The following is a 16929-nucleotide window of genomic DNA, read 5'->3' on the forward strand; positions in this document are numbered from 1 at the left end:
TTTCATGTATTTGAACAGTATAAGCTGCCTTCCACAGTGGTTCTTTGGCAAGCTTTCTTTCTGTTCTGAGGAAGGTTGCCTCCACTCCTCTTCTATTGTTTGGCAGAGTGGATGGATCATCGAGCCATGGATAGCTTGCATGCCAATGGGGATTTTCACTGTGTTCATCAGCACTGATATAGGTCAAACCACTCTTTACGACCTCCAATTCCCGCTCTTCTGCTAGGGTCATGTCCTTACCACCAGGTTGGCAGTTTCCACACCGACAACCGCCACATTTTGGATTGCAGGCAGCGCCGATACTATCCCACTTCCACCAGTTAAGGAAGTCTTGAGCAGTGGTTGTAGCGTATGAGTGCTTGATAGTAGGTGAGGAGTGGGTAAGTTCTTTGTAGTTTACAGCTGCTGTCCTCATTGATCTTGCAAAGTGGGTTTGCGATGCATGAGCTGAAATGGTGGTTTGTTCAGAAAGCTCAGGATGGCTGCCAGCAACTGTTTTCCCAAGTGGGCCGTCCCATAGCACAAGGTCTCCCACCATGCTCACCCTCTGAGGAGCCAGTCTACCTTCCTTGTGACTAATTAGAAGGTCTACTTCTTTTGGTCTTTGTAATTCAAAGAGGGGGATATCTGGGAAAAACTTCTGGAGTTGCTTGGCTGTGACAGGATGGTGGATGTCTGCGATATCATCAAGTCCATAGCAGACTAGCTGGTGGGAGTTATAGGTCGATTTGTCATTACGGACACGGATCTTTAGGAGGTATCGCATTGTTTTTACTGTGACCTCCATACCTCCAACTCCATGGACAACAAGAGTAATGGCTTCGCTTCTCAACTTTAAGCGCTTTGCCGCTTTGTGTGTGATGTAGTTGGTGTCTGACGCAAGGTCAATTAGGGTTCCAACCTTTTGACCTGCATTTGCAGTGACCTCAAGCAGCATCATGATTACTGGCCATTCTGCTATACCGTATTCTTCCAGGAGATTTCGTCGACTGGAGATCTGTACATTTCTTGATGCAGTGTTAGAAAAGACGTGTCGACACTGTTGGGCAAGTTCAGGAGGAAGTTTTTGAACAAATTCTTCTTGAGCTTCTGTATAACTCTTCCGGTTGTTGCCTCCTCCCACTGTTCCATGTTTAGCCTTCTCCCGATTTGGACATAGATAGATGTGATGCCCAGAACTTCCCTTGCAGCTTGGATCTTTGCAGATGAACTCAGTCTTGGAACAGCCATCACAATCTGAATGAACTTCAAGGCATCTTTTGCATCCTCCAAGCTTTCTCACTGCATCCTTCTTTTCAGACAGCTTTAGCACGCGGAATTTTCTGCAGAAGTAGAGCTTTCTTCTATGCCCTCCTTCTCCACAGACCACACATCCCAATGATTGGCTGCTGGCTTGGTTTGAGGCCCTGGTTCGGGCTTGTCTTTGTTCGGGCCTAGACTTGGGTGGCTCGTCACTTAACTGATCCAGCTGTTCATAAATGACTTCCTGGCTCTTAAGGAAAGTGAGGAGATAGTCAAACCTTCGTGCTTGAGTTAGGGCATTGCCTTTTTCTGCTGCATGAAGAAGCCACTCCTTCTTTAGCACATCAGGGAGCTTACTTTCAATAGACCTGATGACAAGTGGATTTTTTATTGCACCAACTTCATCAAGGTCACTCAGGTCTGAGAGGGCTTTCTCAACTGTCTGTATGAGCTCAATTATTTTCTTTGGTTGATTAGATCTAATAACCGGGGTACTTTGGATTTCTTCCACAATCTCAATAGCAATACTTGTTTTGTTACCAAAACGGTTTTCCATGACACGAAATATGTCATCTGCGGTGTTGTGACTTGAGAGACGAAGATCTTTTATAACTCTCTCATCAATGCTGTCGATGAGCTGGAATTTCTTTATTTCTCTTGACCCCGATGGTTCACCTTGAGCTTGGAGTGACTCCCAGTCCCTCCTCCAGCGATAGAACTCACGTCTAACTCCAGTAAATTTGGGCAGGGATGCTGGTTTTAGTCTGATGATTGGGGTTGAGTAGTTGACCAAAGATGCATCCATCAATCTTGATGACTCTTTTCTGGCCTTTGCTCGAATGAAGTCTGCCTTCCTTGATGTGAGCTTGGGGAGGATAACCTCAAGTTCTCTGATTCGACCATGAAACTCCTTATGCTCTGCAGGGGGCGCCCAGCATTTCCACTTTATTTGTGACTTCTTTGCAGTCTCCACCATGCTCTTGAGATGCTCAACCATGAAATCAAAGGCTTCTTTGTCTTCACTGGGTTCAATGGTCATCACACGTTCTGCCTCGGTCTCTGCTGTCTGCACTGCCAGCGTCAGCTCATCTTCTCCATAGTTGGCCCACAATGTACTCTGAATTAAGTCTTTCAGCTCTTTTAGTTTCTTTTCACACTCAGTTGCAGTTTTCTCTAAGTCGGCTTTTTGCGCCTCATCTAGCGCTTCTTCGTTCCGCTCAGATTCATTTTCTGCCATGTACTGGGCTTCGACATCATCATTAGCTTCAATGACTTTGTTTGTCTCTAGTGTGAGTTTTGTGAAACTGTCTTTGAGCTCCTCCTCGGACATCAAAGTGTGCATTCTGGTCATATTATTTGCCAATCTGGAGAATTGACGTTTTGCAGATGTTCGGATGGCTTTTAGTTGCTGCAAAGTTATAGAGGCTGCCATTTTAGGTCTCACTGCTCTCAGGCCAGTACTTGAAGTTTTCTTCCCTCTGGACCTTGCAGATTCACCACAACTTATTCTGGTTCTTATCCAGTATTTACTGGTTTTTCACTGTCAAGTCAATCTCAATTTTTGTGCTGTTCCTGACTTGAGGGAACTGCTCTTTATTGGATGGGGATTCCTGGACTTCACTCAATGAACCAGACCTTCAATTACTTTTCCTTTTTCTTTTTATTTCGTAATTTTTGTGGGTCGGAACATCAGTTCAGGTGAAAAACCTCAAAAAGAAAATAAACAGTACAAAACCAATTAGACAACCATTTGTTGGTTGAAATCAAATTTAGCTTTTCACCCTTTTTAACTAAATTCTTTAACAAAATCAGATTGTTAGTAGTAAGTTAACTTAGTACTTTTATCTCTGCAGTTAACATGGCACTGGAAATAAACATGATAACCCATTAAATTAAACAAGCATCAAACTCAATAATAATCCTTGCATTTGCCAGTAAACAGTAAATAAATTGCTAAACTTTATAAATAAATTAAGAAGAAAAAAATGCATTCAACTTAATTTTTCAATCCAAACAATGTCAATCCGTTTCCTGTCCATTTTAAATGAATTGTCCACCTAACAGAAGTTTTTTATGCTTGTGGTTATGTAGGTGCTTACCAGCTGCCCATCCATTCATAATAAGAGTTTTTGCACGAAGTTTAGTCCCAGCTGAGGAAACAGAACTTTCTTCTCTGAGGCATGCATTGCCATTGCCTCCATGCTCCCACAGTGGCTGGTTTGTGCTTAAAAAGAATCAGGTGTGCACACTCACATGTGGGAGGGGCTTCCACAAGGCCCCTCCCCTGCTTAGCAGGAGGGTGAAAGGCAGCTCACAGGCAGTTTGACAGAACAACGGGCATATTCTGTAATTTCACGTGTTCATCAAATATTTATTTAGAGAACAAACAAATTAAAATGATAACCCCATAAACATAGTCTCACACCCAAACATTTTTCCATGACTAATAACACAAGAAGAGAATATCTAGAGACAGTTTTTGGTTCCATTGGATTGCTCTGTCCTTAAATGGTTAATATGTTCCACTCAGCCGCAAAACCCACGAATCGAGTGCCAATTATAGATCCTACCAGCAGGGATCAGCAGGGAGGGAGAGTTCACAGCTTGGGTTACAAGGTCTCCATTCAGCCCCTCAGTGTCACTGCTGTTATCCACCCAGCCGGTCATTAGAGGGTCCAACTCTGCAGGCCAGGAGACAATAACAAGCAAGTCTGAGCTGGATCAGAGACACGCTGATTATTTACCTGCCTGAGTCACAGTCTAGGGTTTATTTTTCAACCTGTGCTCACCCCGGCTTGTTTATTAGCAGATGTCACAATTAGGTGTTGATTTCTTACAGCAGCTGTGATGAGGCCATTATTACCTGTACTACATTTATATGTGTTCATATTTCATCCTGCTTTTTTCTTCATTCTCTATCTTTTCTTCCCTCTCTCTCTCTCTCTCTCTCTATATATATATATATATATATATATATATATATATATATATATATATATATATTTATTATTATTATTATTATTATTGATATGTTTTTGCACAAATCACGAAAACAAATTCCTTATATTGTGAAAACTCTACTAGGTAATAAAACGTTTTCTGATTCGGATTCGGATTTGTGAGTTGATGGAAATGTATGAAGGGAACAAAAAATGCGTATTTTATATACATGTATTTGCATCTGATGAATCTGATCAACTTCACTTATGTTAAAATCTATTATCAGAAGGTGCCGAATACAACAAAATCATCTCATGACATGATTTAGTAAAACACACGAGCCTTAATAAATTGCACGCCTCGCTTGTTTCTATATTTAAATCCAGTAGATATGAGAATGACTCATCCTAAAACTCCCACAGCTCCTCCCCTGAGACGAACGGATGAGCAAAGTGGGGCAATTTTACACTACGAGATCAAAGTCTTTTTTACCTGCTGACAGGAGGGAAACGTTGGATGACTGGAAGCTTGCAGAGTCGTTTAGTGCTTTGAAGACGTCTGAGGACAAGTGAGACACGTCAACAATGTCCTGATAAACAAAGCAGGCGACATCACTTTGTTTCAAATCTTAGGCTTAAACTAAATAGGACCGTTTGCATAATACCTGATTTAAAGTTGAGTCTACGTTCAAATAATTCAGGTTAGGACCTTCGTGAATTTCACTTCTGTTTTTCTGTTTTTACTTTAATATATTCTGCTCTCTGTTTACCCATTCCTTCATCCCAGTGTCTCTGAGCTGTTTGCTGCTACTTGTTTGGGTCTTTTTCTTTTCTAACAGCTTCCTGATGAGACAAATAAATCTCCAAAATGTTCTTCTATTTACTTCCCAGCCCTACGCTATTTGAATGTGAATTTGTAAGCTTTCTGCGAATATTCTGCAGGTTGTTTGTGTATGTGTTGTTTCAGGTGTCAGTAAGAAGATAAGAAAAATAACAAGTAGAGGAGCTGGATGTTGGATTTCAGGCTGTTCCACTCACACAGGATTTATGTTAGGATTTCAAGAATAGTTTAGGATCACTGACCAGGTTTTTAGAGGTAAATATTTTATTATATTCAAAGACCAACACCCAAATACACCTTATAATACATTATAAATGCGATTTAAGAACCAATAGTTTAGGACCAGTTGAAAATCAAGTGTTTTTACTGGATTATAGCATTCTGCTTCTAAAACAGGGCTGTCGAACCTGCGGTCCGCAAGCCAAAATAGGCCCACAAGAAGGTCAAATTAGGCCCACTTGGTGAAATTGTCAAATATTGAGGATTGAGTTAGTTCAGGCAGGCACCCATCAGCTGACAGTAGCTGTTAACAACTGACAGTAGCTGTTAACAACTGACAGTAGCTGTTAACAACTGACAGTATCTATCCCTTAATTCAGTTAATCATCCAGCTGATCATGTTCCATGCTTCCCACTGGTTAAAGATAGTCACAGTACTGTGTTTAAACCATTGCAACACACCGACTTCCACATGCTTCGTCCGCAAACGCCTCACAATCCACCCCCAACCCACCCCCAAACCAGCTCTTCCTCCTCTTCTGTCTAATTAAACAATGTCTCCTGTTGCCATCTAACGTCAGTGCTTCAGTTCCAGGGGTCCTGCTGACCGCTCTCTCTGCTTATGCATTTCCATGTAGCTCATGAAAGAGCGAGAGGGAGCTCCTTTGGCGTTGAGCTTTCCACGCAGGTGCGTAGATGGGCAGATAGATCCCAGAACAGTATCGTGACTAAAATGAGAAAGCTATAAAATTAACTGCAAGTGCGTTGACATCAAACACGAGTTCAGCGACTCTGGCGACTAGATTACATTCAGAATCAATGTAAATGACATGACATCAAGCGACCTCCCTTCAAGTGACGAGACTTATGCAATTCCAGAGACTAAATTGTTTGATCATTGGAAGTCACTCAAAGTTGAACATTGTGAACTTTTCAAGCGCCTTTTGTGTCGCGACATCCAATATGCAATTAGATTCTCGGTGAAGCGAGTAAAATGCACGACTACGTTTAAGCGACTTATCACGAGCGCTTTAATCAACTATAGTCGCTGAACTCGCTTTCGGTGTAAACGTGCCTTAACGGTTCCCATGTTGTTTTACAACACGTTTGATTTTTGAGCACAGGGGGCGCTCTGCTAAAGTGAGAGAAGGGGTATCTCACACTGTTTTTCTTGTAAATAAGATTCTGCTGTTAATATGTCTTGCCTGGTTAAAAAAATAACTATAATAATGCACTGGATTTTATATAGCGCTTTTTCATAGACACTCCAAGCTCTTAACCTTGATATACATTATTCTTTCACTTCACATACAGTGGTGGTAACCTACTAATGAAGCCATAACTGCCCTGGGGCAGACTGACAGAAGCGAGGCTGCCATAGTGCATTTGTATTTGTAAATAAACAAAATTATTTATTTAAAATGAAAGTGGTTTTTTTTTTTGTATTGTTAAAGGATACAGGTCACTAAATATCAATATGGTATATACCCAGAGGTAAAATTAGTTTGACATCCCTGTTCTCTGATGTTGTTTAGGTGTATTTTTTATTGTATAAATGTATTATTATTTTTTATAACAATGCAGGATACTTTCACATTTTGTCACTCAATAAAAATGTCTTAAAGGGTTTTTCTCACTAATGTCGAGTTCCAGTATTGATAGACATTATTTTGCTCGACTTTAACACTTTTGTAAAACGTGGCTGCTGAAATCTGCCTTTGTCAGCCGGGCTCAGCATCTATATTTAAACCCAAACACATCAGAGAGATTAAATTCACGCCTTTCTTTCTGCCTTTACGTTGTAGACAGGAGCCTAGGATTAAATATCAAAAAGTCTTTCTTTTAATTGGTCGAGGAGTGACTCAGCTGTCTGAGTTTGTTTCCAATAAAATGCTTCCTCTGGTGCCTGTTCTTCACTGAAACACTCTCGTTGTCCTAAAATGACCGACAGGCAGGGCTGCAGCGTTTTGCTCAGATTTGTAAGTTGGCTACAGTTTGCATCGCTCTGGCTCACCTGAGTCTTGGAGGGATTCATCGAGCTTCTCAGGGCCACCAAACAAACCTGAAACACAGATCAAACTAATGAGGAACTCAAAAAGCAGCCAAATGGCAAATGAAGAGCTGTGAAAGACACAGAATGGCCATGTTTGATTCGATTTTTTACTGGCACTGACAGTCACCAGCAATATTATAAAGTCCTTACATACAGAGGGTTCATTTAGTTTAAAAAAGGAGGTATTTGGGATGATTATAATCATCTTATAAAGGTTGTAAATATTTTATACTGTATATTGTTGATCATATTTATTAGTATCATTATAGAAAGGAGCTTATTTCTGCATATCAATGTTGTACTTCCATCAATTGCTGGATTTATATTTGTCTCATTGTTTTTACGTTGTCTTTATTGGCTCACATTGCACTAAATGATTCTATATGTTGTTATATGTTTTTAAGTAGATTGTAATCTTGTGTTTTATTGTGGCTAGTATGTCTTTTATGCTCCCCATATCTTTGCATTATGAATCGCCCCTATTGGGGACAAAAGTTGATTGATTGATTAAAATCCCTACAATTATCATAAAACACCATTTGGTTGACCATACATAATTTCACACAAAAAATGTGAGATATTTTTTGGATGATCATCAAGCATAATTCTGTTTCATAAGGCCTTAAACACTATTATGTGTCCAAAAAAAAGTTTCAAAAGTTTAATCAAAATCCATAAAAAATGTCTGGAGTGATTTTCTTGTTACATACTTCAACCAAGTAGTAGAGATGATTAAATAATAGGGATGTAACGATTCACTCAACTCCCGATACGATTCAATTCACGATACTGGGTTCACAATACGATTCTCTCACGATTTATTTTACAAAATGGGACTTAGACAAATTTTTTTTTTTGGGAAAAAAAACTAGAAAATACTGTATTATTTTCCTTTTATTTTTCATTGTAAAAATAATTCCCTGATAAACAATTCAAAACAATGCAATTTAACTAAAAATAAATCTTGAATGAAATAAATAAAGGAATAATACAAATGAAAATGAAGCCTATTAATTTAAATTCTGGTTCTATAATAAACAATGCAAAACTGCATAATAGTTCTTTTTCTTTTAAAAGTGCAACTGAAAATGTATTTTGTGCCTTAACAATTGGACTTTAAAAAAAAAAAAAAAACGTGATTACACTGATTTATGTCATATTTGTTTGGACCAGCAGAGGGCGCTGGTAACACAGTGGTCGGTTGGCATGCAGATATCTTGCAGTGAAGAAGAGAAGCTATGCTAGCAGACAGAGCTAATAGAAAAATGTGACTTTTACAGAAATTCAAGTAATATTACAGATATTCTTTCGGTGCTTAAGGGGCAATGAATCATTTATTAACATATTTAAGAGTAGAAGGCAGCCAGAAAGAAAGTATTAGCAGACTCCGCCCGCCGCCTACTCTTGTGGTTAAAAAAGGTACTGCGATTCAATTTTCAGAAAATCGATATCAACCGTGATACCTATGAATCGATTTTTAACTACCTTACGAATAATCGTTACATCCCTATTAAATAATGTTGAGTTAAGTTTGGCACTTTCCCAAAAAAATATAGACTCAAAATGTGACATTTGGTTGAGCAGAAAGTTAAAGGCTTAATGACTATGATCAGGATGTTCGGCAACATTCAGTGGATTTTTAAAAATGTATTAATTAAATTATTTTGTCGCGTAACTTGCTTTATTTTTTTAAGTACAACGTAATTTGTATCCGTAATATACCTTGAACAGGATAAGTGCTGATCATTTATCTCACCTGTTTGATTGAAGTCCGAGCACGATGACTCAGCGAAGCCTCTCAGTGAGGAGTTGTATGAGCTCTCAGTCATGCACTCGATGGCAGCCTGGTCACATTCACAAAACCTCTGCTGACACAAGTCTCCACCATCTACAAGATAAAAAATAAATAAATAAATCAAGCCTTAGGGAACCAATGTTTGAGACACATTTAGGGTTTTAGGAGCGCCCGCTGTTCCACAAATGAAAAAGCCTATGATTAAACTATATACAGGGTACTTATGATATGACGCATGGTTTGACCAAAATGCAAAAAAGTTTGGGAACTCCTGCTTTAATATATTCATGCTGATGATGATGATGATGATGATGATGATGACGAACTGTTTAGACTCTCACCACAGGTGATGTTTGCAGCTGCACAGGTGTAGTTGTAAGGGGGCAGTGGCACCTCCTGCCTGCAGGGGGCAGCGCTCTGGTAGCACAGTCGCTGAGTCTCGCAGCAGCTGCAGCACAAGGAAATGAAATTGAAAAGTGCTACAAAAGAAAATGAGAGTTCATGTTAAAAAGGAAGTTCAAGTAACAAAGTTGTCAGTGACGATAACTACCTATTTAAAATTGAAAGTTGTGCCAAAACAATGGCTGATGTTGATTTTGTATCTTTCTACGGAAACACCCGAATACGCCCAAAATGTAATGACTTGCGTAGTGACTTCATATCAAGGGGAACATCTTTGACAAACCAGAATCAACCGAAGGAATCACTATCTTCCTTACCTGGCAAAGAAACTCAACTCAGAATGAGAATATGAATTAAGTTAAAACACTGAACACTAAAAACTATCAGAAATGTAACTTCAAACATTGCAGTCCTACCTCGTATCGTACATTTAACTGTGAGAGTGAGAATTATTTCAACTACGAAAAAGGATGACGCGCCTTTGAACTATCCTCACTTTCTTTCTTGCTAAATCTGTCGAAACGCTTATGCTTCTGCGACATCTTTGCATTCTTCTACAGGATTCCCAATCCCACAATACAAGGCGCAAAACCTTTTGATGTTCACATCACATCAGTATGAAAAGATTCAGTATGCGAGAAATAACAGGATGTATACTATATCGGAACATTTTTTGAGTATGCACGGTGGGCATACTTCTTGGGACCGGCTTCAAGCTAAAATCCAATCTCTTCTTGTCTTCCATTAGTTTTCAATGCTTTTTTTTCCTGAGATGTGTATACGCAAGTTTTATGGATCAAATTACCACATGTTGATATTCTACTTGGTCACTTTCCCTATAATTACAGTATAAATTATTTATTTTTCAATTTCCGATAGCCTACAATATCTATAAGTTTGAAAGTGTCAGCATTTTGTGCTTTTCATAACCCTCTGTTCCCATAGCGTGTTTTTATGTGTTTGCGCATGCACAGTCAATTCCCCAAGATGAAAACCATTTACGTCTAAAGGTAGTGCTCTATGCTGCCTTTGGACGTAACCGTGCTATGCCAAATGCTATACCTACAGTAAGTTCACAGTGCATTAGTGAAATGATATCTGACCGCTACTGCAACTTTCTCTAGCTAGTGGGCGAGATAACACTTCAGTCAAGATGACAGCACTAGAGACGATAAAGAAACTTTTTTTTTTGAGAAAATCAGAAAATTGTTCATATTTTCCACAGTAAAAGGAAGGATTGGCTTTGTGGATGCTCCTCACTGAGGCTGTTCCGAGTTGTTGCATTTTCTCTGTGTTTCTGTGTTTCCAACACAAACAACGGATGTGCTGCCGTGTCATGAGATATATCTTGTTGGGAGAGTATGGAGGCTATATTAAATAATTATTCATGTTTCTTTAATGGTGTTTTACGATGTTGATTTTGTTAGATGGCTAAATACATGTACATGTGGATCTTGATGGGTTTTCTCTTTCTTATCATGAATTTTATATTTTGATAAGCGCATTGCGATGACTGTTGTAAGTTGCGCTATACAAATTCAATTCAAATCAATTCAATTCAACTTGAACACTTGCCAGCAGAAACATATGAAATTGTCATTGGTGTTGACATTGGTGGTCTCGATTTGGAACGCCCTGCCTGCCCTACCCTAGTGCTCACGGCACGTCACTGTTTTTTAACAGATGAGCCCAGATCACCAAGGGAGTTTTTAATCAGAGGGATCGTCGCTTGAGGTTTTAAATACATTTTGTTTCATTAAAATGGCAATGGTTTATTCCCTCTGGCCCACTTGGTTTTACGTCCTTCCCGACGAGCTTTCTCACATTTCCCTACAGTGTCTAAATACAAATTGGCCTCCACACATAGACACACACACACACACACACACACACACACACACACACACACACACACACACACACACACACACACACACCCACACACACTCTCTCTCTCTCTCTACTGGAGTCCCGTTGCTTCCCTTACAAGTCTAATGGATCCACAGAAGTCCCTGCTGCCACGAATCGGCAGGAGCAGCCGTAACCTTCCAAGTCACGTGGACAAATCCCTGTTGCGCAGCGGAGTCTCGACACAAAGTTCAGCAACGATGGGAAATTGTTGAATACCGAATGGATCCAGGTGAAGCGAAGCCCCAGACAGTCTGCAACAAAAGTTTAAAAAAAGCTGAACACAGGGCTGTAGAAAACGGCATTACCTCTGAAAGAAAGAACATTCTGTCATTTTGTGGATGGAGAGTAGCTTTAATCAGAAATAATCCTATTGGCAGGTTCCATTAACCACACAGAATAGAAACGCATTGCACATAATAAAAACTGTCAGGTGATCACACTCCACATGATAGATATACATGATAGAGACACATGTCTGATTGAGACGGTAGGAGCCACAGAGCATCACAGTCTGAAGACGATGAAGACGACCATCACAGGGAGTCAGCGGCGTGCAAAGACGACAGGGAGTCAAGCCTGGAAATTACATTCTAATCTGAACAAGAAGCTCCTACTGGGATTCAATCTTCCAGCACTGAGACACATTAAAGATTATTTGGATTACGGTTTCCTGCTTTGGTTGAAGGCCAAGCCCTTGATTTTAAAATGATCTTGGGGTTCACGTGGTTTACCAAACGCTGGTTTGAAGAAGATTGCTAAATCAAAACAAAATAACTTTTTCTTTCTTTCAGGTTTCAAGGAAAATTAAACTCATTTTTGGAAAAAAAGAAGATTTTTGACGATTCATACCACAACGCAACTATCTTTACTTTATCTAAGCCTCAGCAAGCAAACTATTTTCTTTTACACGTCGTATAAACCATTTGTGAAACCACCTTCTACTACAGAGATGTGCAGCTTTTATTACAATGATTATCATTTTGTGCATTTTTGAGACCATTTTGAATTTTTTATATTTATTTTTGTTTGCTTTTGTATGTTTTGTGTACTTTTTTGTCATTATGAGAAACTATGTTGTCCATTTCTGTCTTTCTAGAGTCATTTTGTGTGTGTTTTTTTTGTTTTGTTTGTCATTTCATGTAATTTTGATGACTTTTTGTTTGTCTTTTGAGTTATTCTGCTTGACTCATTTTGTGTTTTTGTCATTTTATGAGTCATTTAGTGTACTATTGTTGTAATTCTGTGTATTTTTGTTGACCTTTTGCTTGTCTGTTATTTTGCATGTTTTATGAGTCATTTTGTGTATTATTTTTTGTCATTTTGTGTATTTTGCTGTCATTTTGTGTAATTCTGTTAACATTTTGTGAGTCTTTGGAGTAATTTTGTGTGGTTAAGGTTTTTTTTTTTTTTTACGTGTCTTTGTTGTAATTTTTGTGTTTAAAAAGTCATTTTGTTTATCTTTAAAAGATTTTTGTGTGTTTTTTGTATTTTGGTATTTTGTGTAATTTTGTTGACATTTTTGCTTGTTTTCTGCCATGTCGTGTGTTGGGAGTTATTTTGTATTCGTTTTTTTTCCGTATTATGTTGGCTTTTATCTTCATTCTTATTTCTTCTATTACCATTTTTGGGGTTTTTACTTTGGGGCCACACAGAATAGGTCTGTTAAAATAAAGTGGATATTTAATAGTTTTGTTGTTGTTGTTGCTGTTGCTGTTGCTGTTATTGTTGTTGTTCTAATACGATTTAAAAATAATTACAGCTTATTTCCCCAAGTGACCCAGCAAACTTATCAGCGGCTCTCTAATTGATTCTAATCAAAAGCTACATGTGTCGTGTCTCTGTTGTCATGCTCACAGTTCATTACGTAAGGCCTCATTCTCACCAATCATGTCGTCTATCGTCTGGTCGCTGGCCTCTGGCTGAGGGCAGAAGATGGAGGCAGCAGAAAGCCCTGACAGTGAAAGAAAGTTAAAAAAAATGTAAATAGAAAGTGATTTGATGTATTTCTAGTAGAGGAAAGAACAAAAAAAAAAATCTGTTGGAATTGAATTTTTCTTGTTAATTAAATTTTATGTCCACAAAAGCAAGTGTGATGAGCTTTTGATGTCTTTAACAGACTGACCTTTTGGAAGTGCCGATAGCAGAAAAGCCCAGATCAGTAACATGGCTGGTGCCTGTGGCAAGAGTGGGAAAAAAAGACCAGTTCATGGTTATTTTTGGATGGATGTCGAAGGGATCAGACGAAATTTTTAACACAGAAAAAAAAAATCTACCCCTGAATTTATTTCTAAGAGTCTAAATGATTTGTCTTGGATAAATGTGATTTAAGATGATTTAGTTCTTGCTTGCAATAAAAAATTGCTTTTACGATTACATTTTCAGAAAACAAAAGTTCAAAATTCTAACCAGCTATGACAACTTAACAGATAGAGCCAAAAAGGAGTGTACGGAACCTCTGTGTATGTGGTATATCCAATAAAAAGCTGAGACGATCCTTTACTCTGCCAGCTTTGTTCACAACATTCCACAGATCCCACATGCTAACAGCTAAAGCCACTATGATTGGTAGGTGTCTTTATTTGTAACAAGGTTAAATTGTTTTGCATACAGAGGCAGAAACATTGAAATAATAAAAATGCAAGAACAACACAGTTAAGACCACATCCAACCAATCAAACGTTGCAGCACTCACTAAAAGTGCTAGCGTGCAGTGATTTAAAAAGGCTATTTTAGATACTGCCCAATGCATTTAAAAGGGAGATCGCTAAAGGCATAATGTCTTGTGTCATTTTAACATGAATCATCTGAGCCTAATGGCATTTTATTGTCTTAGTTTTACAAAACAATAATGACAGGCACTATAATTAAAATTAGCAACTGACTTATAGCCTCTATAACTATTTCCTATTGAAAAATAAAACATAATGAATAATGCCCGTTTACAAAAAGAATTAGCCAACACTAGCCTCAAAAAGCTTAAACACATAACATTAAAAATATACATTGCCATGAATTACCAGTGAATAAAAGTTTAAAAGGTGGGTAAAATCTGTCATAACGTGCTAGCTACTTTAAGTGCAGCTTCTAAATGTTACAACCATGTATAAATAAAGTGTCATAAACCCTTAACTTCTTCCCCAATTAGTAATTTTAAGAACCGCCTTTACAAAACGTACGTGATTTTTTTTTATGTTACTTGTGACCAGCTTTACAGCAATATTTGTGTTATTTTTTCTCATAAAAATATAATGTAAATGTTAAATCTAAGTATTAAACATTAAATCTAAACGTCAAATCTAAATGCTAAATGTTTGACCTAAATTCAAATGTTAAATCTAAATGTTAAATTCTCAATCTAAACGGTGAATTTGCATATTTGCTAAATATTTAGTTTCACCCGTGACATTTAGATTTAACATTTAAATTTAGACTTAACATTTAAATCTAACCTTTTAGATTTTAGCAATTAGATTCAACATACAGATTTAACATTGAGAATTAACATTTAGAGTTTAGATTTAAAGTTTAAATTTCATATTTAGGTTTAACATTAACATTTTATTTTCACGAGAAGAAAACGTCACAAATTTCACACATATTGCTGTGAATCTGGTCAAAGGTAACGTAAAAAAAAAAAGTCATATATGTTTTTTTTTTTTAAATGTGGTTTGTTGCTAAATGTTTATTTTCGTATATGTAACTTTATAATCGACGCCTCATAAACAAGAACTGAAGCAGCAGCAAAGCTATCATAGCTAACATGTTTGGTAACATATTTAGTAAATGAAGAACAATTATTGACTTAAATGTTCAACAGTAAATTGTAAATCACAAAAGAGACGACATCTTACCTTAGCGCTGCAGTGGGCTATAGAATGTGTGGCGTCTTCATCTAAACAAGGATGGTAGTGAACTCTGTCATCATAACAAGGAGGCAGGTGCAGATAATTGACCTCAAAGGAGGGAAAATGTCTCTTATATGAAATCTTCAAAGTTACTCTCCCAATAGGCTAAACTCAGCTTGACAAACTCCTCAGATGAAGCGAAAAAGCGTCTTTACTTTACTTGCGTGTGGCTATCAGGTGACATCTGAGCAGCAGCTTATCATACTTTGGTTCCTGTGCTGGTATTTGAGGGTTGGATCCTGGCAGGAGGCAATCACAGACTAGTCTTTGTCCTTCAGATGGATAGAACCGTGACCTGGGGTTTGACCTGCTTTTATCTGATCATCCTGGATCAATGGCGAGGAGGGGGGGGCTGCAGGTTTAATAACAGGGGGCATTAATAGTGGGGCATTGTTCAGGGCAGGTGTCTGGGGGAGGGGCCGTACAGATGTTTACATTTCATGTCATGTTTCATATGGTGGATGTTTGCCACAGTATGACAACAACCCTGAGAAAATGTCACCCTTTAATTTGGAAAAGATTCACGTGATAGGATGGATTATTATTGACTTTTGAAGAAACAAATGAATGTCGAAAACATTTTTTTTTTTAAACATAACTCGTTGAAGGAAATCTGACCACAGCATTAAAAGACTTTTCATGAAACAGACTGGAATTGGATTCAGGGAGCTTGCATTTGGAAAAAAATGGAGCATTAATACAGGAAAGAACAAAAGGTTTAATTATTTTTGTAGATGTAAATTTGTGTATTTTTCTCCTGTTTTGTGCATTTTTGTTGTCGTTTTGTATGTTTTTGGAGTCATTTTGTGTTTTTAAAATTCATCCATGCATCTTCTCCCGCTTATCCATAGTGGAAATGGAATATACTAAAATTGGATGCAGGGAGCTCATTTGAAAAAAAAAAAATCAAAGTTGATTATTTAATAAAGTAGATCAGAAATAGCTTTTAATAACTTTTATCACAGTGGGGGACACAGAAATGAAATGTGATTGTGTCTGATCTGAGGGCCACATTATCAACATTCATGTCAGCATTTAGAAAACATTCGCATTAATACACAAAAGAACAAAGTGTTTAATTATTTGTGTAATTTTTGATGTCATTTTGTGTATTTTTCCTCTTGTTTCGTAATTTTTGTTGTGAATTTGCATGTTTATTAAGTCATTTTGTGTATTTTCCTGCTATGTTGGTTTTTAACATGTAGTTGGTGTGTGTGTTATGCATGTTCTCTCAAATTGTGTTTTCTGTTGTTGTTTTGTGTGTTTTTGTATAATGTTAGTATATCTGATCTGAGGGCCACATTACAGACATTAATGACAGCATTTAGAATAATGACCTGATCTATGCAGGAAAGGGTTTATTTATTTTTTGTGTATTCTTCCTCTTGTTCCGTGCATTTTTGTTGTCGATTTGTATGGGCTTTTAAGCCATTTTGTGTATTTTCTTGACATTTTGGGGTTTTTTTTGTGTGTTATGGGTCATTTTGTGTATTTTTTTGTCATGTAAATTATTCTTTCAATTTGTGTATTCTTGTGGTCGTCTTGTGTGTTTTTGGAGTCATTTTGTGTTTTCTCTTGTCATATTGTGTGTGTTTTTTAAAACCATCCATCCATCTTCCATA

At 37.8% G+C, this 16929-nt stretch overlaps 1 protein-coding gene across 1 annotated transcript; it reads right to left on the minus strand.

The window, feature by feature from the left end:
* Positions 1-3735: 3735 nt before the first annotated feature.
* On the minus strand, positions 3736-15366 carry oc90 (otoconin 90). The gene is made up of 9 exons (XM_028473090.1): positions 15254-15366; positions 13525-13576; positions 13285-13353; positions 11479-11653; positions 9431-9537; positions 9051-9182; positions 7256-7303; positions 4675-4740; positions 3736-3923 (listed from the first exon to the last, which is right to left on the minus strand). The coding sequence occupies exons 2-9, from the start codon at positions 13565-13567 to the stop codon at positions 3769-3771; spliced, it is 795 nt and encodes a 264-aa protein (XP_028328891.1). The 5' UTR covers positions 13568-13576; positions 15254-15366; the 3' UTR covers positions 3736-3768.
* Positions 15367-16929: the final 1563 nt, after the last annotated feature.

The sequence above is a fragment of the Gouania willdenowi genome, chromosome 17 (assembly GCF_900634775.1).
Source record: "Gouania willdenowi chromosome 17, fGouWil2.1, whole genome shotgun sequence".
NCBI classification, from domain to species: domain Eukaryota; kingdom Metazoa; phylum Chordata; class Actinopteri; order Blenniiformes; family Gobiesocidae; genus Gouania; species Gouania willdenowi.